Genomic DNA, 26,414 nt, shown 5'->3' on the forward strand with positions numbered 1-26,414 from the left:
GAAAAGCTGCTTGAAGCAGAATGGATATACAGAAGGGTGTGGCTTAGGAAAGCAGGTCTTAATATTAAAAGGCATCTGTAATACTGATAGACAATTAGTATTCTTCAAAACATAGGTATCCAGACATTTTAACCATCTTATGAGATATGAACCTCTCGTTGGGGAGATCATATTACCTCCACCCCTTATTTTTTGGGGGTGCTATGACATTAGATTCACACTTAACTTAGATTTATGTGAAGAACCTGGCAATAGACTTACATCTTTTTGAGGGGATACTAGTAAGTACAACCATTATTATAACCTTTTCCCCACATTAACACATTAACACAGAATGATATACATGATGAAGTTAATATTCCACTTAAACAGCTCTGTTCACTGAACTTTATTGGAGTCCAGTATAAGAAGTTCGTCACAACGGGACATAAGAGAACTACAAAGTGACGTATAGATGCTATGCGATGATGCACGTGATGACATATGTAAACAATGTGACGTCATTGCGCAATGGCACAGTGACATCAGCACATAATGTGGCCATCTTGTTTTCAAGTGTTTACTCGCGGCGAGGAAAAAAATCAAATGCTCGGGAATCCCAGTTACGGTGAGCTATTAGAAGCAGACTGTACACCCTAATTGGAAGAGATCCACTTGGGATCTAATAGATAACCAATACATATCTGCATTTCCAGATGAAACGTTGATTGAACAGAACATTAATGTGGACATGCTACCACTAGAATAAGCTTCACAGGCTCCAGCTAAATCAACATGTGGTGAGTTGTTTTCACCATATGGATATTTGATAATACCGCAGGTGACCATCATTTGTTACTGTATTTGAGTGGATAAGTACAACCATGAAATTACATCCTTATTTTTAGATTTGACACTGAATCACTGCCTACACAACGCGTGATTACACTAAGCCTCTGAGGGGAAGCTCATCCATTATCCTGCATTGAGCAAGGATCAAGCGACTAGTAGGATACAATTTGCACAGGTTAAAAAAAGGTAGCGTCACTATTGTGACTTCTAGTCCGTCTTATTTTTTATTATCATTACTTTTAATCTCCCTTCAACATCTTTTTATTACATTGATACCATAGATTGGTTTAACCAAGATTGTAGACTCATTACACATAGGTGTTTACGTGTAGTTTTTCTGAATTGTTTTTTTAGGACATCCACAAAAAAAGCATGTGAGGATTGATTCTGATTAAAACTTAAAGGAATCCAAAGGAAGAAATTATATAAGGACAGTACATCAAGGTGACTAAGGGCTACCTGTGTAAGATTCATGACCGATAGGATTATAGATTAAATAGAGTACCACAACTCATGTATCTATCAATTGTATATTGTAGATCTAAACAAGCCCAAAAGAAGCGGATAAACTCCTCAAGGGGGATAAATCACCCCGAAACGTGTTGAGTGGAATACATAAGGATTACTCAACATATGAATATAGGGTTGCGAACTCCATCACATGTGGACACTAATAAGAATCTTGTGTTGTACGGTTTATCAGCAACTTGTCTATTTAGGAAGTTAGATACTCAAAAGAATTTCCTTGTCAAAATATGATTTGAAATTTGTGAATGGTTATGGTTGATCAAATATGACATTGTGAATTTGTGGCCAACAAATTGAAATTCATACGATTGTATTCAATGAAAGTAAAAAACTTTACATAAAGTGGGTCAGAAAATATTTTATTGGTTAAAATGCAAACACATCTAAACATTGATTGTGTATACACAATAACCATTGGGTGTGCAGGCGAAAGGGTGAGATCCACAAGATTTTGGACATCTGTTCTTACTGTCAGTAATATGCCCATGTCAACCATGTCGTAGTCTGACCAACTGATGGAAATCGGTTCACTGGCGGTAACCCTCTGAATATGCTGCTAATGCACAAAACAGTAATCTTATCCTTTTTCAGGACCCGTGGACTGGGGAGAAGAAAGTAATCTTCTCCCCCCCCCACTCCCGATAGCCAGGTGGCACTCCCTCCACACATCAGTCAAACCCTGATCTGTCATATGTCATACCCAAGGAGGCCCCTATTGGTTTGCTTATCTCCACCTTCCGGTTGGCCATGACCAGTACTGTGATCCATGGACCAGTCTGTCCACATTAAAATCCCCCCAGAAAGAGTAGTCCCACCATTTGGGAAAATAGCTAAACCATGACTTCCTGTACGAACTGAGACTGTCCTGTGTTCGGTCAATATACTGTGATAAGGGTCATCTGAACTCACTCCAGGGCCCTTCAAGACCCATGGTTCACCTTAGCAGTTTCTCCCATTAAGAAAAATGCCCACTCCACCCTTCTTGGTGGGCCCAATGCCCAAAAGACCGGTCCAATTTCAGCCCCCAGGATGTGCCTTTCCTCACCTCGAATCAACCTTGTTTCCTGTACCATCAATATATCCATACCCCTGTTATGAAATTCCCTTCCAAGTAATGATCACTTAAAGGGTGAATTCAAGCCCGGCTCCCTGTGTCAATGTGCGCCATTCAGGGCATTGAACAATGTCCCGACCACTAATCTGAATAACAACCAGAAATTCAATTACTCCCAGACTGTCTCGCCACCCTCTCCGCACCCAGTTGCCTCTTAGAGCTCCTGTGGGACGCTTGAGTCATCCAAAGCCAGCACCGATACCCTACCCCTCAGAGCGAAACTTTCACATCCCCAATCCCTTTTCCACCTACCCCCTCCACACCTCTCCCCTCGCCTGATCACTCACATCCTGGGACCACCTCCTTCCCTGCAAGATGTCCACCTTGTGATGGGCACACCAATAGCGACTAATGCTTCGTCCATCTCCTATCTCCCTTCCCATCCAGTCTAAACAAACATTGCAGGCCACCTAAGGCCTGTATTTGCATCAGTCTGCACTTCCAACTAGAGTCACAACCTTATTTCGCCATCGAGTGTTAAGCTTCTTGTATTTTCTGTCCCCCCGACATTCTTTTTACACTAAGATTACCCACCTGACTCAGTTCCATTGCTACCCCACCAATGTCTTCTCTGGGGCCTTCATTCAAAATCCTTCAACAATTTAAAACCTGTTGCACCTCCTGGCCATATTTGATTCGGAAGTCCACCTCTCTTCCCTCAAGGACTAGCAATATCTAATGCCCTTCTCTGTGAGCCACTGGGTCAGAGGGCGGATATCCCTACCCTGGGACAGGGTAAGACCATATCAATCCTGGAAACCTTTGACTGTGTATACCTCGAATTTAACACTGCCCAGCCACTTGGCTTTTTCTAGCACTTCCATCGTTTTCCTGGTTCTCAGGAAGCGGACCACTACCGACATCAGGCCCCTACCCCCCCACCACCACCTCTGAGGGCTCTCCAGCTGGACTTCCTTCATTACCCCCAATCTGCCACGAAGAGGGAATTAATCAGACCTTGCACCTTCCAACATATGCAGCTCTCACCCTTCTGCTCTTTTACCCCAAGAATGCCCAAGTTGTTGCAACGCTCCCAGTTTGAGGTCGTCCAGTTTCAGCAGCGTGTCCTCTTCACGGGACTAGGTCTGTTAGACGCGCTTTGTACTTCATGTCTAGGAGGACGACCTGCAGATTATTCTTCATCATTTCTTCCAGTTTGTACTCCAAATTTGTCACATACCCCTTGAGGTCACATAGATGCTTGAATGTCCGTTGGAATAGCCTGGATTTCCTGGAAAATTTCTTAAATCTTCTGTGGTAAGGGCAAGTGCACCCCCGCCCATAATGTCCTTCGCACTCGGGCCTCAGCTGGATCCCTCCCTGATGGTCTCCTGAAACGCTGTAGGGACACTATCCCTGGACCGTTCTGCTGTGGGGCCAGGCCCCCAGGGTCTCTCCAGTGTGTCAGGGTGTAATGGGGCTTCTCAGGCCAGTTCCAGTCCCGAATAGGTCTTGCTGGCCTGGGCCCTGCATAGCCACCCGCTTCCCGTGGTACAGGGAGCCTGACCCTCGCCGGTGACGGCCTCTCCTGCCAGCGCGCCGAGGCTCCATGTTAGGAGGGAGCCACTGGTGCCTCGTTGCCCCTGTGTCCTTAGGGGAACACTAACCCAGTCCAAAGTGTGTGCTGCATAGACCAGTCGAGGGGATAGGCGGCTCTGCGCTATGCTCCCCTGTGCTCCTCAGTCCCACCTCCGGCGCTCTGGCTCACTGCTGCCAGGGCCTGGCCAGTCAGTCTTATGATATTGTGTGACTGGATAGGGGGAAAGGGTGCAGGGGGGGCACACTTCTTGGTTAGCCCAGTATGTGGGCCTACAGCACCTCTTGAGTGAGGTCCGGGCAGTGGCCGGCATCTGATTCCTCCCCCCAGGTGATCTCTCTGAGGCAGATTATGCCTCTGCACTACCACCACAGTGGCTGGGTCCTGGTCTCAGGCCGGATTTCACCTCAAGAGCTCCACACAGCCCGGAGCACTAGTTTTCCCTGCGTCCCACGCAGCTCCGCAGAGGTCCCCTTGCTGGGGTATCCTTATGGCCTGCTACATCAGGGCCGGGCCGGCACACAGAGATTGGGAGGAGTATTGATTGTCACAGCCGTTCCACCCCCTCCCCCCCACCACCACCACCTCCCGAGTGCTCCAACAAACCTGGAGCTCCGGCCATACTGCCTGCTCCGCTTGGTCTGGCCTGCCTCCACAAAACTGCTGCCCAGAGAATGTTAGAGAGTGCTTCTCTTGTAGCCAAGGGGAAGCCAATATCCCTCCCTGAAGACTGGTGGCGCTCTGTCTACACAGCCATATTGGTCCGCGCCGCATGGTGGCTTAGAATTGACACTTAATGGAAGAACTAGGGTTGACGTCCCAGGAGAATTCACCTGGAGTAGTGGCAGAAGAGTAGCCAGGTTGGGTTTCTATTTTGGAAATAGTTATGACCACACGTGGAAATTCACAGAAATCACAATGGAATCCACTTTTGTGCTGTGCGGTCTGTATCTGGAGAAAGTGGGGAGCTTGCCACACTTGACCAGGCTTTCAAAGGTGGAAACGGAGCCCAGGAAAAGCTTGGGAAACCCTCCGGGGAATAAAACCCAATAGTTGATCTGTACAGTAGGCACTGGGTTTTTGGAAGTGCAGAGAAGCATCCAAGCATCTTGTTTTTGCTGCCATCATTCCATAAAGACTAGTTATAGAAGGAGAGATATTGGTAATGCAGACAATGCACTAAGTGCGGATGTTGCACAGACAACTTGGGGAGGCTGTAGAAGTTATGGGTGAAGCAGAACACAGCAGCAGGAAATGAGGAGAAAAGACTAAAACTCATGTGGCATGAGGAAACAAGTGGCCTAAGCGTTGTACGTTGTCCGGAAACATGAAAGAATGTCTGCTAGTGAGCTGTGGGGTTAGTATGGCTGTGTGAAGTCTGGAAATGCTGAGCATTGGACGAGAAGGAGCTCTTAGCTTGTGGCTTCTCAAGCTCGCAATCTCTCCTAACAGAAAGCAGTGGGAACACATACTAATGAATACGAAGGGCCACGCAGGGATTTCCCAGTGAGCGTGATGCTCTTGGTTTGACTACGAGGCAATAGAACAGTCACTCTGAATCTGATGTGAGATGGGAAACGTGTTGCGCACAGGAAGGTCAGGCAGTCTTGCAGTCGTGGTGCTGATGTCCTTCGGCGGCAAGATTAACAAGGAGTGAAAGATAGAACTAAAATAGGGAGAAAGGAAATAGCTAGGGAGGGAAGGCAACAGTGGGGAAACAGATACTAGGAAAGATCTGCAGTTGGAATACTTACGAAGATGCTGTGATCAAGTTTCAAGCAAAGTATCATTCTGGATAAGTTGATCTTTTGGCTTGAGTCTTTGCCAGAACTTTGGTGAGTGGCCATTTTGAAAACTAGACAGTTGTAAGAGTTACATATCAGAGAAGCACTTGGGCGACATGTTGGATGAGTAGTTCAGGGATCTTACTCCCATGTATTTCCACTTGCGTCATAAGGACCACAAGGGGTAACGATTTATGAATAATATTAAGGAAAATGTAATTGATTGTACTTTATTGCAATCTGATCACATTGATGATGCTATATTCTCCCTTACAATAGGGTGGTTTACAAATAGAGTAAGCTAATGATGGGAACATTGCACCACACATGCCGGCTCCCACCGGATATGGTCTGAAAACAATAAGAAAAGCTGCCCGTCATTTCCAGTGTGGCTTCTTCTGGTGCTTTTGAATTACATTCTTGGACCAAAAATGAAATAGATGACTGGGTAAGTTTGGTTGCAAGTGACGCAGTCCCATGCAAACTTAATAATGCTATTGGTATTATATATGGGTCCCATAAGGTATTTGACATGGTGATAAGAGATGCTAAACGTTTGATGAGAAGATTCAGAACTCTTGGGTTGATGTATTAGAAAGAAATCAGAAGGTAAGATCTATCAAACAAGACTACAACAAGTGGTTGGGGCGATTGAAGCAGTCACTTAAAAATGCCCAGGGGCAATGAACGTTTGGGGGTGGAGAGGCAAGGCACTCAGTTGGCATTTACTATTGACTGCCAAGGGGGGGAAAAAGCATCTAATATGCTAAATCCCATCAAAGATTCTCACTAGCAAAAATATCTAAAAGTGTACAGAAAAGGACAAGGTCCAGCTTGTCAATGACAGATGCTTGGTAAAGGATTGGCCTCCATTGATTGTGCAGACAAAGTGGTAGCAATATCGAAATTAAAAAGCCACAGGGTTCCAGGCCCAAATGGCCTATCAAACACTGTTCATTAAAGCAACCCGGAAGTGTTGGCAATTTTAAGTATTGTTTTGCAAAATCTGTCTTGAGCGCTATTCCTTGCTCCCGGAGGTGGTCCATTTTAATTCCAGGCTATAAAAAAGGGGGACAGATCTACCAGTAAATCACTGTTTGTCGTCTCTACTGGAAAACCTTTTGCCTCTTGTTCTTTTGGCCCTACAAAAGTGGGTGGAGGAAAGTGGCATGGAGTAAAGTGGCTTTTGATATGCTTTCCCAACAGGCTTTTGCCCCAGGACCTCTACAATTAGTAATATCAGATTGTTGGACAGATTTAAGCATGGGGCGGTTGGCAAGGGGAGCACGTCACTATGTGGCATATATTGACTTTCGAGCAGCGCTCAATTCTGTCTCGTGCTCTATTTTATGGCGCAAACTGGAGGGGATGGAGTGCCCTACATCATTAAGCTCTAGCATACAAAGTCATGCATGTGACTGGACTGACAGCCTGTCTGCTCAGGTGAGTTTGCATAGGGGAGACAAGCAAGGTAATTTGCTGGATTCCATATTGTTTAACTAGTACCTGGCAGACTTGTCACCTAGGCTAGTCTCCGAGTTGGAAGCTCACCCAAGATTGGAGGCACCAAGGTTGCAAAAATTATAGGCACCAAGGTTGCAAAAATTATAGGCAGACGACCTGGAGCTTCTGGATCACACTTATCAAGGCATGAAGAACATGTTAAAGATATAGAAAGTAAACCATACAGAAATGATAACTCCCCTGGGAGCTCTTGAGTATGTGGATAAATACACATACATGGGCTCAGTTCACCCTAGCCCATAGCTGTACTTGCATCCGAGTCATGAATAGTAGAAAAACAGGATAACATACATGGTAAATCATTTTGCCCATCATACTGCAAGTTTTACAAGTCAAGGATCCTTGATTTTATATAAACATTTTATCCACCCATTCTATATGGGCTGAAGGCGTTCGCCATGAGTGATTGAATGTGGCTAGGTGGTCTTCAGGGCTTTTTCTGAAGAAAGATTAAAGCTGCCCCCATCTACTCCTATGGAGTTAAGGCTAAAACTGGGCTTAGTTTCCTTAAGCAGTCAAATACTCAAAAAAAAAAAAGGGCTGAATTATTTAGACAAAATATCAATTGGACCCCAATGTCCGGGGCTTGCTAAAATTGGTGAAAACTAAATCTGTGTGTAGGTCTCATCAAGGATTTCTTTTTGACACTGGACTTTAACAACACGTCCGACATTGGGCTATGAAACTGTCAGACATTTTTAAAAATAAGGTTGAATACTGAGATTGGAAAAATGTGATTCCTTGTCTACATATTAATAAATTACCTCTTTTAGACATCAAGGGGACTCAATCTTCCTCTTGAACATAGGTGTTGTAGAATCTGCCCTTGTTCAAACATACTTTGTTCAAGCATACTTTAAACAGCCAAGCATGCGTTTATTGGCATTTATATAGTGCTCCCATCATTGATAGGACCTCAAAGCGCTTGTGGGTTGAACACCCTCGGGGACCGCAGTCCAGGTCAGTCGAGAGAGTAGGGTATTATATAGTGCTTGGGTGCACTCAGTATGGGTGCACCTATTGTGAATTGTCAGATGGAAGCTGCATCTTAACATTAGGTGCAGTGGTAGTGAGCGATCAGTTGAACGCGTGCAGTCAGGTGCTTGGTTTCCGAGACTGCTTCTGGCGGCATAAGGCCTGTGTAGGACGTATATTTGTGCAGCTAGACGGTTTTTTTCCATGGGGTATAGCTGCGCTCTAGCACGGTGTTGAGCTGTTCATGGAGTAATGTTTGTATAGGTGAGCACCTAGGCTGAAATTGATCGAGGGGTATAGTTGCTCTCTATTGTGTGTTGGTGAAAGGTAGAGAGTGAGCCTAGTGGTAGGAGAGGCGAGTGTCTGGGGTGGGTCTTCTATTCTTACGATGGGTTACTAATGGTTTGCAGGGTGGGTCTAGGCAGGATATTTGATTATAGGACAAGGAGTGTCCTGTAAAATGGTAACATCGAGGCAGTCATGCTAAGGCATAGGCTGGACAGAGGTGTTGTAGAATGTGTTTGCGCCAATGTGGGTTGTATCTTAGGTATGTAGTTGGGTAAGGTATGAGGCAAAGGGATCAGCTCGATGGCGCGAGAGGCTGCAATACCAATAGAATAGACTTGTGAAATGGAGAGTCAGCAGTTACATATCCTAGAGCCTTTAGGACGCTAAGGTTGTCATCTGTGGTAATCATTTCCTGAGTGTCATGGTGACTTATTGGGAACTTTGTGGTCTCATTGCTTGTTTACAGAGTGTGCGACACTGGGCTCACTTTGCATGTGTATTCTGGGACCTTTCGTGAGCTATTATGACTCGATTAATACAATGGACTAGCACTTTTAGGCTTCATCCCCTCTCCTAGTGAGGCCCCCAACCCCCCACCACATCCCCCTCCAACTCCCCCCCCCCCCCCCCAAGCACTTTTTGCTGGATTTCTGCACCTTTTAAAATCACGAATGAGTGGACCCATTTTCCACTCAAGCACAGGTACTTCATGGCCAGCCGGTCTTGCTGTGGTTAATGCTTGCTTGTAACCGAGTCACATCAGCTGCAGATGTGCCCGTGCTAGCGGAAGACCGGGGGCTGCACCACGTGGCAACGCACATGTGGAAGCCAACAATAGCATAGCTGCATCTCCGGCCATGAACACCTGGGGCTCCCGAAAGGGTGAACCCTCACTTTGATAAGCACGAATGACGATGCTGGAGGCAACAGACAGTTTTGCAGCATACGTACAGCTACTGAAGTACCTGCTGTACTGAAGAGAAGGTGCACAAACCTTGCATGTGTAAGTAACCAACCATCGGGGTTCGGGGACGGGGGCGAATTGGAGACAAGTGGAAGCCTGTGAAAGGGAAGGTTCAAAGTGGTAACAGCGTGTGCTGGTCTACATATTACAGTAAGGAAGAACTCCCTGCAGCAAATCCAACAATGTCAGTAATACACAAACGGTTCGAGGCCATCCTTCTTGGCAGAATGCAAGTGGGGCCCTGCTACTGTTCGTTTTACTCTGGCATAGATTGTTAGGTGGCGGAAGGCAGAATACATACCATCTGGAAACACCTGTGGCAGCCAACCTAATAGAACACGTGATTGGGGGAGGGAGGGTGACTTTTCTTCAGTGTTTTCGGAAGGCTGAGTTTGCATAGGGCTCCTAACCCAAACTCTTCCAGGGTCATTGCGGCTCCGGCCACGACAACTGTACAAGGTTACGGTCTGAAAAATAACATGCCAAAGACAGACGTGCACCCTCAGACAACTTTGAAGGGATTCCACGGTGATTAAAATAAGCGGGTGGCTGGACCCTACTGGGCACATGTCACAAAGTGCTTCTAGGAGAACAGGTGGTGTCAGAATTATTCTGGAGATGAAACAGATTAGAATATGGTCCGGTGACAGCAGACCAAAGATGAGCTTGTTCTCCCTTCGGCGCACACACACTGGACTTCAGCAGACACACAAAGGTAAGAGGTGGTTTGTGGTGGGTTAGTGCTTCAAGGCGTGTGGAAAGCTTCTGCTGTACAACACATGAATTGTCACGTCTGTGTGCAAGCCCTGGCATCTGTCTGCAGTTTATTTTTTGTTTCCCCCCCTCCCCCAAAGTGTAGCTAAAAATTTCAAACATACAGCAAGCTGTTCAAAAAACGCACATTTCTCTCCAATTTCCTGCTGTTACAAATGTCTGGGTGTTAATTGCACAATGGGTGTGTTGGAGGATGAGGGGGATAATTTAGAGATCAGTATGCCTTTGACTGAGGATCAACCAGTTCAGAGCAATTACCATCAGATATCATGGGGGGTTTGAAATAGGGCATGATCGTTAGGCCACTGGCTGATCCTCAGAACAGATACAAACTGCTGGGTAAAGCATTAACATTGTGACAAACATTATCAACAATCCCAGTAGGAAAACAGAGGGACATAACACGAGACATACTTCATTCCAGAAAATCATTTAAAACTGCACAGTGCAAGGGGTGTGACGAGGGTGGGTGCTTCTCTGTCATTCCCGAATCTTCCCAAACATTTTAATTTAACAAATTACATGCCCAGGTTCTAAAAGGGGCAGGAGTGTATGACTGAACGTGCACACGCAATTTAGAATGTATGCATGTTCACTTCAATGGCTTGCTTCAAGATAATCAGTGTCAGTGATTTCCAGAAAAGCTTCAATTAGGAGCAGTCTTAAGAGTGGCATGTATGCCTGACTGAAATGCCAAATGACATTACCTGCACTACACTCAGGGCTCCAGATAAGGCGAGTGCCAGGCCTTTTTACGCATGAAAATCTTGTAAATATGCCACCTTTATTATTTTCCTGGGTACATTTACACACAGGTTTAGAGCAGAGGGCAGTGCAAAGGTCAGGTTACTTGACAGAAACCAGAAGGCTTCTTGTGATTTTTATCTACATGGATGTAATTGCAAGCCACCTCTGAAACAGAATGTATTTCTTTGAAGCCTGTCAAAAAAAATAAACTGCACCTTGATAAAAGGAATGGTTTCTTTCCATTCAGCTTTAGAAGCACTGCATAATTTCCTAGAATTTTACGATTGTATAATTAATAAGTTGGAAAACTAAGTTGCAATTGAGAATTTCTTTTTTTTTTTAACAAGTTATGCTTTTTTTCCAGTGAAAGCAAACCAGTATTGCACAATTGTATTTTTCAGAGTTCCGGTGCTGTGTGCATAATCATACAGAGGCAGATCATTATTACACTAATTCAATTTACAGTCCAATTATAAAAACAGTGTGTAAAATGATGACTATGCACAGTCTAGTTTACATCCATTCAACCTTGCAGTCAATGGGGTACATTACTATAACTGGTCAGTGGCAGCAGAGTCTTTGCTCAAGGGTGAGTGATTGTCATTACACTGATCACAGGTGTTCTAGCCTCTCAAATCTTCAAGAGTACAAATAAAACATCCAAAACCTGACTCTCAAGAAAGTGCAAGCGCTGTTCAAAAACAAACAAATGAAAGTTACATTGATAATTGAAATGGAAACTCAGCAAAACCTGTCCCTGTGATAATCCAGATAGGTATTTAACTTTATCTAGCGCTTAATTTTGTATTTGTATTTATTTTATTTGTATAGTGCAAGCCAGGCCCGGAGGCTACCGGGCGCATATCTTCAAAACAGTGGTTACATAACAGTAAGACAATACAAAGAACATTTAAATTACGCAGTGGAGTACAATCACAATGCAGGTTAAGGCAAGCAGTACGAAGTAATCAAGTTTTCAGAGTGACAATTGGTTGTCTGAGGAAACTAGCCAGAGTTTTGCTTTGTGTTTGAATAAGTTCAGGGAGTGCAGGTTTCTGATGGTGAGGGGCACAGTGTTCCACAGTTTGGTTGCCAGAACTGGGAAGCTAACCCCACATAAATGGTTTGTCATACATCTAAGTACTGTGATCATTGTACCTCAGTCGATAGTTAACCAACCTCTGAAGGATGTTAGCCAATAAGATAGCTCAGCCGGTTGAGCACTCATTGCTGCAATCTCAGAGTGACCTGTGGTATGCGGGTTTGAATCCTGGCAAGGCCAACTCAGCCTTTCATCCTTTCGAGGTCGATAAAGCAGTACCAACTTTGGTTTGGTGGTAATTGTGATAAATATGTTCCATGTACAGCGCTTTGCCAAAAGAGCTATATAAATAACCATTTGACCACTAGATTAGATATAGAATTTAGCATGGAGTCCTTGCCTCTCTGCACTGTTGTATCATAACATTGGCATACCATTAGGTAGTAATAGCTCCAGGAAATTAGGACTTTCATTAAACATCAAAAGACAATTCTGCTATCGAATCTCAAAACACACAATACAAATTCATGTATGCTTTACTATATAATTGGCTAGGTTTTTGTGATTTCATCATTTAAATATATACAGGAGAGATCAAATGGCCAGAAATAATGAAAGGTGCATTTTGTCACAATGCAGAAAGCTGCCGTATACATTTTACTCTCTTGAGAAGGAGAAATGTAACTTTTACTCTCTGAAAATCACATTTACTCTCAAAGTTTAAAAATAGAGGGTAAAATACTCCCACCTCAATCTTATCTGGAGCACTGACTACACTGTCGTTCAGCATACTTCCTTTTGTTGCAGCGGGGTGCAGGGCCTCTTTTTACCCTGGTGAGAAGTCCAGCGCGGGTGCTACTCATGGTCACATGCAGCACAGAAAACCCATTTTGAGAGAGAAAATAGCAGTACGAGTGTTGCAAGTAAGCAAGCTACTTAAATTGCTTAAAGTCGGCATAGGACGGTAAACCTGCTGTGATATAAAAGCAAAGATACAGAGTTATAGAATAATGCACACATTGATAAACAATGGCTCCCAGAAAGAGCATTTAAAGATAGAAAGGTGCAAACAACATCAGCTCCCCAACAATGACTGAATACAGCCAGTGCACATAAACACAGTAAGGTAAGAAAACTAGTAATTTATTTCTAAGGCGCATACTTTACATACCTTTGTTGAAAACACCACCACAAAAGTGGGTGCAAGCAATTGACAGAGCCAAAGTGGCTTTCATGTGATAAGCATTTGCCATTGTTGCGAACGAGACACTATTGGTGATGTGTTTGCGCACGCAACGCGTTATCCACCACACTACACAAATGGGTTCAGTGACTTTTGCGTGTAGCTAGTGACCTACAATTTTGCACCCTCAAGAAACTATTTTTGAAGATCTCACTGACAAGCCCTTGCCTTAACCAGAAAGTAGACATTTTCCTATTATAATTAGTCCCATAGTAGTAGGGGTCAGTTAGAATTCATTTTGGACAGAGGACACATTACATTTGGACTTCCAGACGACAAGCACCTTGAGTTATTTATATATGCAGGGAAACCACTCTAGCAATAGGGAAAGTTAGGCCTTGGTTTTATTTCTACAAACCACACTCAAAATGTCTTTCAAGTGTTCGCCTCCTTTTGACCCACCACACTACTTAGGACCTTGAACCATGGACCGGAGGCAAGCTATTTGAATGAATAATGTACCCAGACCATGACATCAACCAAAAGTCAAAAAGGCAAAACAAAGATCTCGGCAGAGACGCAACGATTATAGCGACCAAGGGCGCGCCAAGACAGAGCGAGAGTTGAATAATTTGCGATCACATTTTCCCAGAAGTGGTTCGTCCGCGACCATTACCCAGGGAAGTTATTACCCAAGGAAGTCAACACTGCCGAACCCAGGAAAGGATGGTACAGCTAGTCCATTCCAGCAAAGAGGCCAAGGAGACTGACTCGCAAAAGCCTAGGGAGGACTTCCAAAAGCCAAAGAATTAGAAAGGCAGAGGACCCAGAGCCCAATCAAGATGGCCAAACATATTAGTCGTTAAGCATCCTATCTTTTCGGGAAATTCTCCAGAAAATCTGGCAAATATCAACTGATCTGAGCCATACACAAAACCAACCATAGATCTGCACATGGATCTATGGGCCAGCCTAGGCAGCCCCCTCCAATTGCGCAACAGGCATACACATGTTATTGAGACCAGCCATTCAGTCTATCCTGAAGGGGGAACAAAAAACTCCTGCCCAAACACAAAGGATGTATACGAAGACTGCCCAGGGCAGTTACCAGTCCAAATAACAGAGGGTACAGTGACAGTCACAAGAGAAGCCCATGGTTGCACAACAGCCTCTTCCATGAGCCCATCAAGGAAATCTGCTGTCCATAATGCTGCTCATCCAGTATAAAAGATCTTTAGTTCACCTACACATCCAGTTCAGTCAGTTTATTTGGTCCCAAATGAAACAATCTTTTTATAAAGATTGTTTTCACTAAATGATCGATTTAGAAGGACTGCTCTGTGCTGGCACGGATCGGTCTTTCTAAATCAAACTGTCACGCCCCTGCTACACACAAGTGCATGCAGGGGCTGACCGGCTCTGTGGGACACAGAAGCACAGGACGAGGAGAATGGGTAAGTGTGTGGGTGTGTGTGTTGTATGTATGTGTTTTGGTGTGTGGGGGTTGGGAGGTTCGGGGGGGCTTGCCTCTTACCCCTTGAATATAAAAAAAAGGAAAACGGCACGTCTCAAGTGAATAAGACCTTTACAATGCCGGTTTACGATCAAAAGAAAAAAAAAGAAATCGGTCTATGTAATCTGTCTTTCTCTTGAGACCTTGAAAAAACAGTTTATTTGCTCCAGTTATCAAAAACTGGAAATAGGACTAGAGAAATGTTTCACAGAAAAATGGTATTTGTATACGTATATTGACACCTATTACATCAGAATTCTCAAAGTGTGGGTGTAAAAAAAACAGTGCTAGCAATTTAGAATGCACAGAATGCCAAGTTCATTCACCCAGGACAATAGTTTTGTGATTTTCTAATACAAGGATGAGAACCCACTCTAATCTCACTTTGCAAATTGGAGCCCACTGGTGAGAGACCTTACCCAACCGTGCAACGTCAAAAGAGAAAAGTATGCATTGTGATGAAGCGCAAAGTATAGTCTTCTACAAAAAGGGGGGCCACTTATTACGTTGGGGACGACCATTTGGAGAAAACAAGGTATACCCATAAGGCACCAGAGTCTAGACCTCCCTTCACAATAATCCCTTCCCTAATAGGGTCATGAGTTATTGTCACCCTACCGTTCCTCTAGAAAGAAGGAATACGAGTTATCCAAGTGAAGAACCCTTTCTCACTACTGTGACGAAGACTACCTCCATGGACCCACAAGGGAACAGCAAGATCAGTACTGTGATGTTATAGGTACTTATATAGCGCTCCGCCACCAATGGAATTGGTCCCCAGGCGCTCTGGCGGATCTGTAAACGAGAAGGTGGGAAGGGTTAGTAAGGTGAAGAGGGAGTGGGATAGTGAGAGGGGTGGTACACTGTTGGCAGCTTCAACTCGGTGGACACTGGGTGCTGAGTTTTGGTGCAATTATTGGATAGGTGTCAGTCCGCGTGTGCTGTTGGTGCAGCATGTGTTGCGGTGTGGTGAAGTGTGTGCAGCTTGTTGTGCGAGTTTCAGTGATTTAAGTATGCAGAGAGTTTGAGCTTATATTGGTTAGTGGGTTAAATGACATTTAACATGCTGACCTACATAGTTCTGTCGAAGTGTGGCACATATTAACATTGGTGAATTCCCTGTCCGGTCTAGATACGGTGTAGACTAATGTTCTCAAATTCTAAGTGTGGCACATGCTAACATTCCCACTCATTTCCAGATATGGCGCAGGCTAATGTTCTCAATTTCCTCCAGCTGTGGCTATAGGATGCAATACAAGGCAACTTTTCCAATACTGTCATGAAGCGATTTGGGCTGGTGGTCAAAAACCTTTCCAAGTATGCATGGGCAAAGTCTATGGCAGTCTGTGTTATGGAAATGTAAGGTAGAGTGGCGGGGGCTTTCTGGTGTAGAGTAATTGCTCTACACCCCACCCATGCCACACTTACCGTTTTTGATGGTGTCTGGTAATTGCTGGCTTCTCATGCGTCCCCTGTTGACATCTGCAGACACATCTTGGAGCCGCGAATGCAGGAGCCATGCTTTGCCTCGAGGCTATTAGCCGCAGGGACTACTGGGCAGAGGGCTGCCCTGGGAAGCTGATTATTGAGTCTCCATCAGCCAATCACGGGTCTGGGGGCGGCTGGGAGGCGGGAAGGTAAGACCTGGAGGTTGGGGGCTGCGAGGAGAGCGGACCTCATCTCCGCCGAATTTCACAGGGCAGAAATGGGGCATAGCCAAGCCCAGAAGGGTCGCTGGCCCTGCGCACTCACCTGCAGCTGCTCGTGATGTTAAATTATGGGGGAGAGGTGCTGAGATTATCTATGGGAACGGCAGTGAGCTGTCCAGCAGTTGGTTTCCTATCGGCCCAACAGTAGTTGAAATAGAGGAAGGAAACCAGGAAGTGTTGTCAAGCCCCCCACCCCCTCCCTGAAAGAGCAAGGAAATTATGCTACAGGAGAAGAAGCTGTGGATCAGAGGCCTTGCCAGAGAAAAAGGGAACCTTTGCATGATGGTGAAGTGCCAAGGACTGGAGGAAGCCCAGGAGAATCCCTCACTAAAGGACTTGATAACGAGTCTAGCCCTCTCTGGAGGAACAAGCTGTCAAGACTTCCCAGGAGTAGTCAGAAGCAGAGAAACTGAGGGGGCGCGGGAGGGCTGCAGAAGCCCAAAACCAAATCAGAAAGACCCAGAGAGCGACCAAAGACTACTGGGAGAGACCATAAAAAGGCACAGGAGTGACCAGGACAGTTGGTAGGGGCAGAAGGGAGTAGTAGGATACCCTCAGCCAGCCAAACATGCGAAGGAAAGCAACTCAGGAAGTAAGCTTCTCGCACCCCCAAGAAATAAACCAATAAAGTTGGGTCTGGGACCTACACCCAATGAAAGTAACACTTGCCCACTGACAAATAGTTTACGGGAAAAATGACAGCTTACCTTTTTTTGTAGTCTGTGCATGTCTTAGTAAAACCCTACATTTGAGGGAGGAGAAAATGAGGGTGTGGATAATAATTCAAGACACTGAAAAATCCATGTTATACAATTTTTTGTAAATACTCATTTGTCAGTGGTCAAGGACAATCTTGAGGCATTTGGGCAATTGAGATGTGCATCCGTAAAAAAATACTTGAACTTTCAAAATTGCCACCCAACCATTATCAAATTTTTTCATTTTTATTTACATAGAAAGCGATGCAACAGAATATGCAGTGTTTTTGAACAAGGTCAGGGGACAGGAGCCGAAGCAATAGAAGCAGGCATACATTGGGGGGGGATTTGAGACCTAGGCCATTCTCTGATTGTATAACAAGTACCCTCTCCAGCCACCCCTCGACCCCTTCAGAAAGCCCAATCTTAATTTACAAAGAACTGCGAGCATATATTTATCTATCAAGCTACACACAAAGCCAAGATAGATATTTTTGGGTTGGATTGAAAGGTCACCTAGCTTGATTTTGCATACAATACTGCACTTCTTGTTTCCCCCCATTTAAAATCAATATATTTTTATAACACCTTACCAACCCCAACCCCCCCCCCCCACCCTCCCTTTTGGGACTATAGTAGAAGAATAGTTTGAGAGCATATATCATTTCTACTGAGGAGTTCTCTTACTTTGCTGGATTTGTGCCTTTTTTAAAGATCATTTCAGAGACCCTAAAATGTTACCAGTAATTGCCAACCAGATCCTTTTTTACTCTCATGGATGAGGCTTGGATCAGCCCACAACAATTTTAGCCATATCTCTTGGCCCCCACAGACAAAGGGGCGACCAAAAATACAGTAGAGTAGTGGTTCAAAATATAGGAGTACTGCAATGGCTGCATACTGTGAGAGTGGGTTAACATGCTAAAAATGACTGCACCCACGGTAAAGCTCAGAGAATGGGACCAAAGTTGGGCGTTTAAAATCATCTCTTAGGAGCCCTATGGACTACCAAATGATAGATTATAATGGAGTTCGAGACAGTGGGAAGCCTCAATAGAGGTTGCTCTGGTCACAGAAAAATCAGTCAAAAATCCAGGAAACCAGCAAAGAAAGTGCAACACTTGTATGGGTGGCATAAAAAGGGTCTAGAGAACCCCAAAAAGTACAATTCTCTTTTCAACAACTCTGGTCCACAATTTAGACATGTCATATGACACACTGCAATGTCACAATAAGTAATGCATTATCAAAAAACATAGTTCCAAAAAGAAAAGTATAACGTTAACCCTATTTTATATAAACTAGATCAATGTTCAGGATAGGAAAATGTAGGTGGCTTTTAAGGAGATTTTAAACTTCCGACAAGCCTGCGAGGCATTGGCAGTCATGGATGGAGGCAGTTTACGAGCAGAGCTTGAGACTTTCAACCATCAAGGACACTTTAAAATACACATAAGCAATTCAGTGTTCACAAACAAAAGAACATTTTAAACTCAAAAATCATTTTTTTTTACAAGATAGTAAAGGATACTTGTTGAGATATCAGCCACTGAAAAGGAAAGGTAAAAGAAGATTACAATAATTTCTGGTGAAATAACCTGAAATTCACTAGACTAGAACTTTTGAAACAGCTCAGACGTCATTTCTAGACCAGTTTACATAACAAAATACTTTTATCTAGTAAAGTTCAAGACATTGTACAGCTATCAGGACCTATGGTGTACTACTGATTAATAGCATGTTCCATCCAAACATACAGTGGTGCACTAAGCCCTCCTCCCTATGCTAGCCAGTGACCTTGCCGGAGTAGCAATGTGAACAGTGACTAAAGAACCCTGATGAAACTAAAGAACAAGTTACAAAGCCAACCATTTAGGTGCCCAAGATCTCTTCAAACTAAGGACTTTGACCTATCTTTAAAAGACAGGTACCTCTTACAACTACATTAATAGAAGGAACAAAAAGTTACTCACTACTGTATTCCTAGTCCACAGTCCCCATAGCCCTTTCCTCCATATATATGCAAACTCCAATCTACAATGATCGGACAGGTTGTGTGTGAATGCCCTGAGACATTCTTCAAACTTTTTAGGCCCACCACAGAACTTGGGGCTCTCCAAGCCCTGCTCCCACCACTATCCCATGGCTCCCCTCCCACCCACCCTGCTCCCAGTGGTGGCTGAGGATTTTTCTCTCAGATCTGCTATAGCGAAAAAGCGTAGCGATGGAGCCCGAACCAATCAAGGGGGGTTAAGGAAGTTCCCCTGCCCCAGTGAATTTTTAAATGGGTTAAAATGTTGCATTTTAGAGCACACTTAAGTAAAAAGGCAAACAGTTTGCAATCCTCCATCCGCCGCTCTACCCCCCCCACTCGCCAAAATCAGCTCAACAAACCAAAAACGAACACAGAAATCATCATTCACACGAGAGCACCCATCACCATACACACTTAACACAAGCAAAAACATTTAAATAAAAAATGAATATAAAAACATACCTTCTGCAGGGGCCTGCACGTGGGTGCTGAAACGCCCTGCTCCAGGCTGCTCTGTCTGCATGTGCGAGGAAGTGCAGAAGCTCCCCCCTCAGACATGCACTGCCCCAGCCAGCATTTCCAATGAGCTATGCAAGGCTGGCGAAGTAAAACGCCCACAGCCTTGCATGGCTCAGCGAGTATGTGCGGCTGAGGAACTGAACTATCAAAGGAAGACAGTGATTCCCATTTGACAGTTCAGCCAGGCCTGGAGCACTCCCTTAGCTGGAAAAAGCAGCCGAGGGAGAGCTCAGTATTTCACTGGGCTGGCTCCACAGCTCCTCCATAATGGGTGAGGGGGCCACTGGGTGGACGCCCACTCACCCATTCTGGATGAGCTGCCAGGCTCAGATTGGCCTTTAGGGCAATACCCATACCAAAAATGCTAAATGCTAGGGTGGGCCAATCAAAATGGGCCACTTTTCTGGCCAAGCTAGTAGTTCTGATCATTGTTGCTGAATACTCTTTAAATAAATATGACAATTTGGTTGCATTTATTAAAAAAACCTTGGTTACTAGTCAAACAGTCTGTGACTAAAGGAATGAAAATCCATTTGCAACTGCGGGCCACTTTTTCATTGGTCCCAGAGACCGTTGTATGCTCCAGTCCGACCATGTGAGCTGCCCCTGCGCATTTCCTCCAATCTAAAAAACCCTTTTTTTTACATTCCATTTGGGCTCTCGTGCCCCCTCGGAAATGAGATCGCAGTTTGAAGACCTCTGCCCTACTGCAAGAAAGCCATGTATTATAGTGCTACATAATACATGAATCAAAGTGCATTCAGGTTAGGCCCTCCAGAGGTAGGTTTGAGAACCTGAATTCTTTGGTTCAGTCAAAATGAAATTTAAAGCATACCCTCCACCCCCCCCCTGACCCCCGCCCCAATTCTGAGAAATGAAGGACCTTTTCTGCATCACAAGGTAGGGTTTTGAAAAATATCAGAAGAAATGAGTCAAATGGAAATGTGAGCTAACCTTCAAACCCTGGGTGGTAGCCTCGAGGGACAATGACAACAAACTGTTCTGGAAGATTGCCCAGTGGGACCCCTTCTACAAATGTAAAATGGATACTCCGATAAATAATGTACTGTATAAGGCCTAGATGGAGCACTTTAGCACCCTATCCAGTGCTGGGAGGGGAGGGCTGAGCATGGTGGGCTAATGATTGGGGGGCAGTCAGGGGTTTTGTGAAGGGGAGGGCACCGAGGCAAGTGTTTTTTGGTGGATGAAATCAAGAAGGCCATAGGTTGCCAGCATTTTAACAGGCCTGGATAATGTTGCAGCTGACTTATTGGTTATGGCTCTGGATCTCTGGGCCCCAGTATTGACACAAGGGTTCAACGCAGTATGTGCAGGTGGTGCTATATCACCCTCGTGGTATATGGCCGTTATCCAGCCAATTTACAAGGGATCCCAGGCGTTCCCTGCCTCAGACAGTCCAATATCACTCCTACATTCTCTGTTTAAGATATTAGGCTGTGCCATTCTGACTCATCTAGAGGACTCGGTCCGGAGTAGTGGGTGTTCACTCCCCAGTCCAGTAGAGATTTCAGCCAGGGCTGGGTACAGCTGAGCAGGTACTCAACCCTTATTTGGTGACCCCACACACACACTCTTCCTGAAGTTCATGGATCCGAGCACAGCATTTGATAAGGTCAATTGTGCCAAGCTGCGGGATATGATCAGGTCCATGAACTCTCAGGCCCTGGTAAACCTTCTGGCCCGGTGGCATGACTCCACGTAAGCATGTGTCAGGAGCGGTAGTAATGGGCATTGCACAGGTTTTTCCTCACTTGAATTGGGGGTACAACAGGCATGTGTCCTGGCGCCTCACTTATTTGTCTATACATGAACGCTCTCCTCGTTCATCTCCTAAAGTTTTCTCCCAATGTACCAAAGATGGGCAGTTGGTCCTTACCGGTCCTTGTGTACGCAGATGATTCTGTTTTGATGGCACATACCCCGAGAACCATGCAGGCCCTCAACTCTGATTAAGACAACTTCATACAGTGTTGGATGTGGTGGTGAATGCAGCAAAGTCGGCGGTGATGGCTTGGTGGAAGAGGAGACAGAAGATCAAATTCAGGGCTATGCACTGTAGGATCAGTGTGATCACCAGCGTTGACTATTTGGGGGTCAGATTCTCTGTGCCACGGCTCATGCAACTAAACAGGCAAAGCAGTTTAAGCAGGCTTTGGGTGGGGTCTCTATTTGTATAGCGCATCAAGACCCTGAGGCAACTGAGTACTTTTCTTACATGTTATACAGTACACAATTTAGAGAATGAGAAATGCAGTAAGAGTTTAGACTATGACTATGCAAACAGCCTCTACCTCGGAATACCCGAATACCTCCGGAAGAAAATGCAACGGATCCAAAATGCAGCAGCAAGACTACTCCTCAAACTATCCAGAAGAGATCGCATCACTCCAGCCCTAAAAACCCTACACTGCCTCCCAGTTAAACATTGCATCACCTTCAAAACAATGTGCATAACGCACAGGGCAATCAGTGGACAAGGAGCAGAATTCCTACAAAAGAAAATAACAGTCTACAAACCAACGAGACCCCTCCGATCAAGCAACGAAATCCGCCTGGAACTCAAACCATACCACAAGAAAAAACTTGGAGGCACCTCCTCCTACCACTTAGCCGCAAAAACCTGGAACATCCCAAAGGAAATAAACACTGAAGATCACCTAAAATAAAGGAAATCACTAAAAACCTGGCTCTACAACACCACAGACTAAACCTGAAAACGAAACTGGTAAAAAGGATAAATAAACCGAAAAGACACAGACATCCCTGACCGGGGAGAGTAAAGCCCACAGCAGCTGGACGGGTGACATCGGACAGGAACACAGGCGGCACACACAGACTGAGTCAAGTAACCCAGACATTCCCACCAACACGTTCGTCTGCCCCGTAATTTAATTACGGCCAGATACCACATTGGTGTGGAATTATCGAGACATTGGCAATCTCCCCACTACCTGAGAGGTTGTCATTAGCAGATGCACTGGCCACTAGAGTCTAAATGGAGGATAAGGGGAGCCATAAGAGAGCATGTTAGAGGCGAGGACTAGAGGAGTATGGAACCTGTATGTCAGTCAGACCCAGATCAGGACAGAGCCGCAACAGGGGAGAATACGCAAGCCGAACGCTTCAATTCAGGATAGAGCTGCAAACTAACCAACCCTACTAACAATTTCCCTTTCTGCATACACCTCTCAAACTCCAAACCAAACAACCAAAACCTACAGCACAACAAACCGCACAAACTTCATTACATTGCAACAACAAAACAAAAAAAACACAGCCTTGCACAACAGTACACAAAGACTACCGGCCGCAAACACCCCAGGCCCAGACAATGGACCCACCAGGCTGAGGCCGGCAACAGCACATCACTGCCTCCTCCCACTAACTCAACCTCCCCTCCTCTTTCAGAGCCAACAGAGCGCCAAGGGACCACTACGGTGGTGATAGTGCGCGGTACAAATGTCCTTTAACATTAACATATTATACAAATGAAGATACAACAAAATAGTAAATATACAGATCTACAAATGCAGAGACGTATGTACAATAATGCCCTTGCAGGTGGTGGAAATGTTGCAGCTTAGTTATGTTCCTGGTCCCAGAGCCAGACTTTAACCTTGTTCTGGGTTATCATGAACAAAGGCTCTGCTCTAATTGCTATGGTGAGCGCGTTCCATTTTTTTTAGCAGCATGGACTGGGAAACTAATTCCATCAGCTCACTGTTGGTTGAAACGTGGTATGATGACAGTGTTTGAGCTGTTCTGTCATAGTGATGTATGACATGAGAAAGTGTCAGAGGTATATGGGTGCTCGATTGTATAGACACTTGTGAGTTAGTGAGTGTTTTGAGTTCAATTATTTGCTTGATGTTTAGCCAGTTTAAATTTTGTCTAGCTGAAGAGATATGGTGTTTCCTTGGGATGTTGCAAACTGATCCAACTGCGTTATTCTGCATGACTTGGATTTTGTTTATATTCTGTTGGGAAGTTCCTAAGTAGAGTGTGTTGCAATAGTCTAGCTTAGATAACACTAAGGCTCTTGCTGCTGATATACAATTAGTCGTGGATAGATCTGGGCGACTGTAATAAGCTTACATGTGTAAGCTGTGGCCCATGCTAGGGCATTAGTTTGTCTTCTGAGATAAAGAGTCAATGTATATACCTAATGTTTTCACATTTGCTACATTGTGTTTCCATCGATAATGAAGAATTTAAAGGATGCATCTAGTTTATTCAATTTAGCTGGGGAACCGAGTAAGAGTAGTTCGGTTTTGCTGTCATTTAGCCATAAACCATGTATGGCCATCCAAATTTGTATAATGCTATAGATGTCATTCAGTGTTTTGCTGTCTATAATGTAGTCGCCAGTGATAGGGATGAGTATCTAGGTGTCATCTGCATAATTTGTATATGTGACACCCTGATGGTCAAGTATGTCAAATAAAGGCTTAGTGAATACATTGCAGAGCATTGGTGATACACATGATCCTTGTGGGACACCACAGGAGACTGGCAAAGGTAGGGCTGAGGCAGATCGTAATAAATCTATGAGGGTCTTTGCTCCAAGAAACAATTTGATCCAATAGTAGACTTGGTCGGACAAATGGGCAGCAGATGATGTGCTTGCATAGTATATCATGGTTCACCAAGTCAAATGCCACAAATAAGTCAAGTATTAAGACAAAGGCCTGGATCTGGTTCTTTAGGTCAATAAGTGTTCTCTGTCCCATGTCTGGGTCTAAAGCCTGACTGACTTCGACCTAGTAAGTTGTTTCCAGGTATTGCTAAATTTGCAGATAAGCTGCTCGAGCCAATATTTTCAGCAGAAAGGGGACTGTAGTGATTGACCGGTAGTTGGATGGGTTGATCAAGTCCAGCGTAGGCTTTTTTTAGGGGTGGGAGTACCCATGCATCTTTCAAACTGGTGGGCACGGTACTAGAGGCAAACGAGGCATTCATAAATGCGGTAATGAAAGGGGCGAGTGCAGTAGCAGCTTCTTTGATCAGTGTAGCTGGGCAAACATCACCTTTACAAATGGAGGGTTTGAGCTCGAGTATGATCAACTCTACTTCTTTGGTAGACAAAGATGTAATGTTGAATTGGGGCAATGCAGTGATAGAGGTAGGTGGAAGATTCTGAGGTGTGGTATTGGCCATGTCCATTTTTAGAGGTAGTCCAATTGCTCCATTGTTGCAGTTGTACAAGGGCAAAGTGGCCTTAGTTGCTAGATTTGGGATGGAACTGTGGGGCTATTCTAATGTCAGTGCGGTTCAGATACCCGAGAATCAATTCAAGAAATTGCTGGGGTTGCCAGCTTCAGCTCTAAACTTCGAAGTACATGTGGAATTGGGTTGTACATCGATTGGGGGATGTGGTCTCCCTGCAGCCAGTAATGCACTGGCTTAGGCTATGGGGTCAATGGTAGAGCTACAAGTACCCACAAACTGATTATCTCCCTGATTGATAAGGATTTGGAAGGTAGGGTCCATTGGCTGTCCCATATTAAGAAACAGCTGAGGGCGATTAACATTACACATCTGTACCCACTGTATGGGAGGACAGGTCTTTAGGGACCCCCCCTCCCCCACATGGCCCACCCATGTGAGGCTCATGACTCGTCGGCAGCCCTCCATGCACCTGGGCCCAGGAGGCAGGGTGGCTGCAGAACACGAGAGGGTGCACGGCCCGTAGTGTAGCATAACAAACACTATTTTATAACACACCAAGACTCCATTTTGAGCACAATGAATCCAAGCCCCAGTAGAACAGCCTGCATACAAACGCTGCAGCTCGGCCCCCACTTGACCGTGCAGAGTGTCCTACACCCCCCTTCCTCCCTCCATGGCAGATCCGCTGAAGGCCTGTTCTCACAAGCAACTAGACGCGAACAAGTAACATAAGAAACACTATCATTTACCTTCCACAGTACATCATTGCCCTAGGAGTGACCGGACTTGCAGTTGAGGTCTGGGAAACAAGTCGTCCCTATCAAGTATACCCCAACCCTGCGCCTAACCCCCGCGCTTGCGATACATGGTGCTCATGACCCCCCCCAGCCTTGTTCTCCCAGAACAAGTGTTAACCATATATGCTAAACTCGAGTCTCTCAGTCTTATCCATGCTGCTAAAGGATGTGTTAAAAAGTGTTAAAATGTATAATGCAAGTCACTCATATTAAAGCGAGGTGACCCCCGTCCATTCCCCATCCTCCGTCAAGCCCCAATCTCTCGCGCCTCCCCCCCCCCCGCCCCCGAGTCACCTTCATGTTCCAAGGCCCAGTGTACGACCAATCGCAAGTCCGCTTTGTACCAACTAATGTTTTGCTGCTATTGTAACAAAGGGTAATGGAAAAGCAATATATAGGGCATTGAGCCAGTCCTTACTATAACCGAAATTTTTATCAATGCATTGCTTTCTTGCTCCCGAGTAAGTAACCCAACCTGACACTACCTCACATTTGTTACAAGTTCACCTTTCTCATGAATTGCAAGCATAAGACCGATTAACGTTATGTAATGTATGTGCCAATGAAAAACCTCCATTGTTATGAGCCTAGTAATGTAAGCACAGGGAAACAGCGGAAATATGTAATTTCCCCAATGCCCCCAGCCCCAACATCTGTATTTG

At 44.9% G+C, this 26,414-nt stretch overlaps 1 protein-coding gene across 1 annotated transcript in view; it reads right to left on the reverse strand.

The window, feature by feature from the left end:
- MAU2 (MAU2 sister chromatid cohesion factor) overlaps positions 1-26,414 on the reverse strand; it is an 893,447-nt gene that overhangs the window by 635,845 nt on the left and 231,188 nt on the right. Inside the window, exon 2 of the mRNA XM_069649112.1 lies at positions 18,743-18,760. Coding sequence (XP_069505213.1) covers positions 18,743-18,760 — 18 coding nt within the window. The remainder of the gene's footprint in view (positions 1-18,742; positions 18,761-26,414) is intronic.

Source organism: Ambystoma mexicanum, chromosome 1p, assembly GCF_040938575.1.
Source record: "Ambystoma mexicanum isolate Mex_15411 chromosome 1p, UKY_AmexF1_1, whole genome shotgun sequence".
Classification (NCBI taxonomy): Eukaryota; Metazoa; Chordata; class Amphibia; order Caudata; family Ambystomatidae; genus Ambystoma; species Ambystoma mexicanum.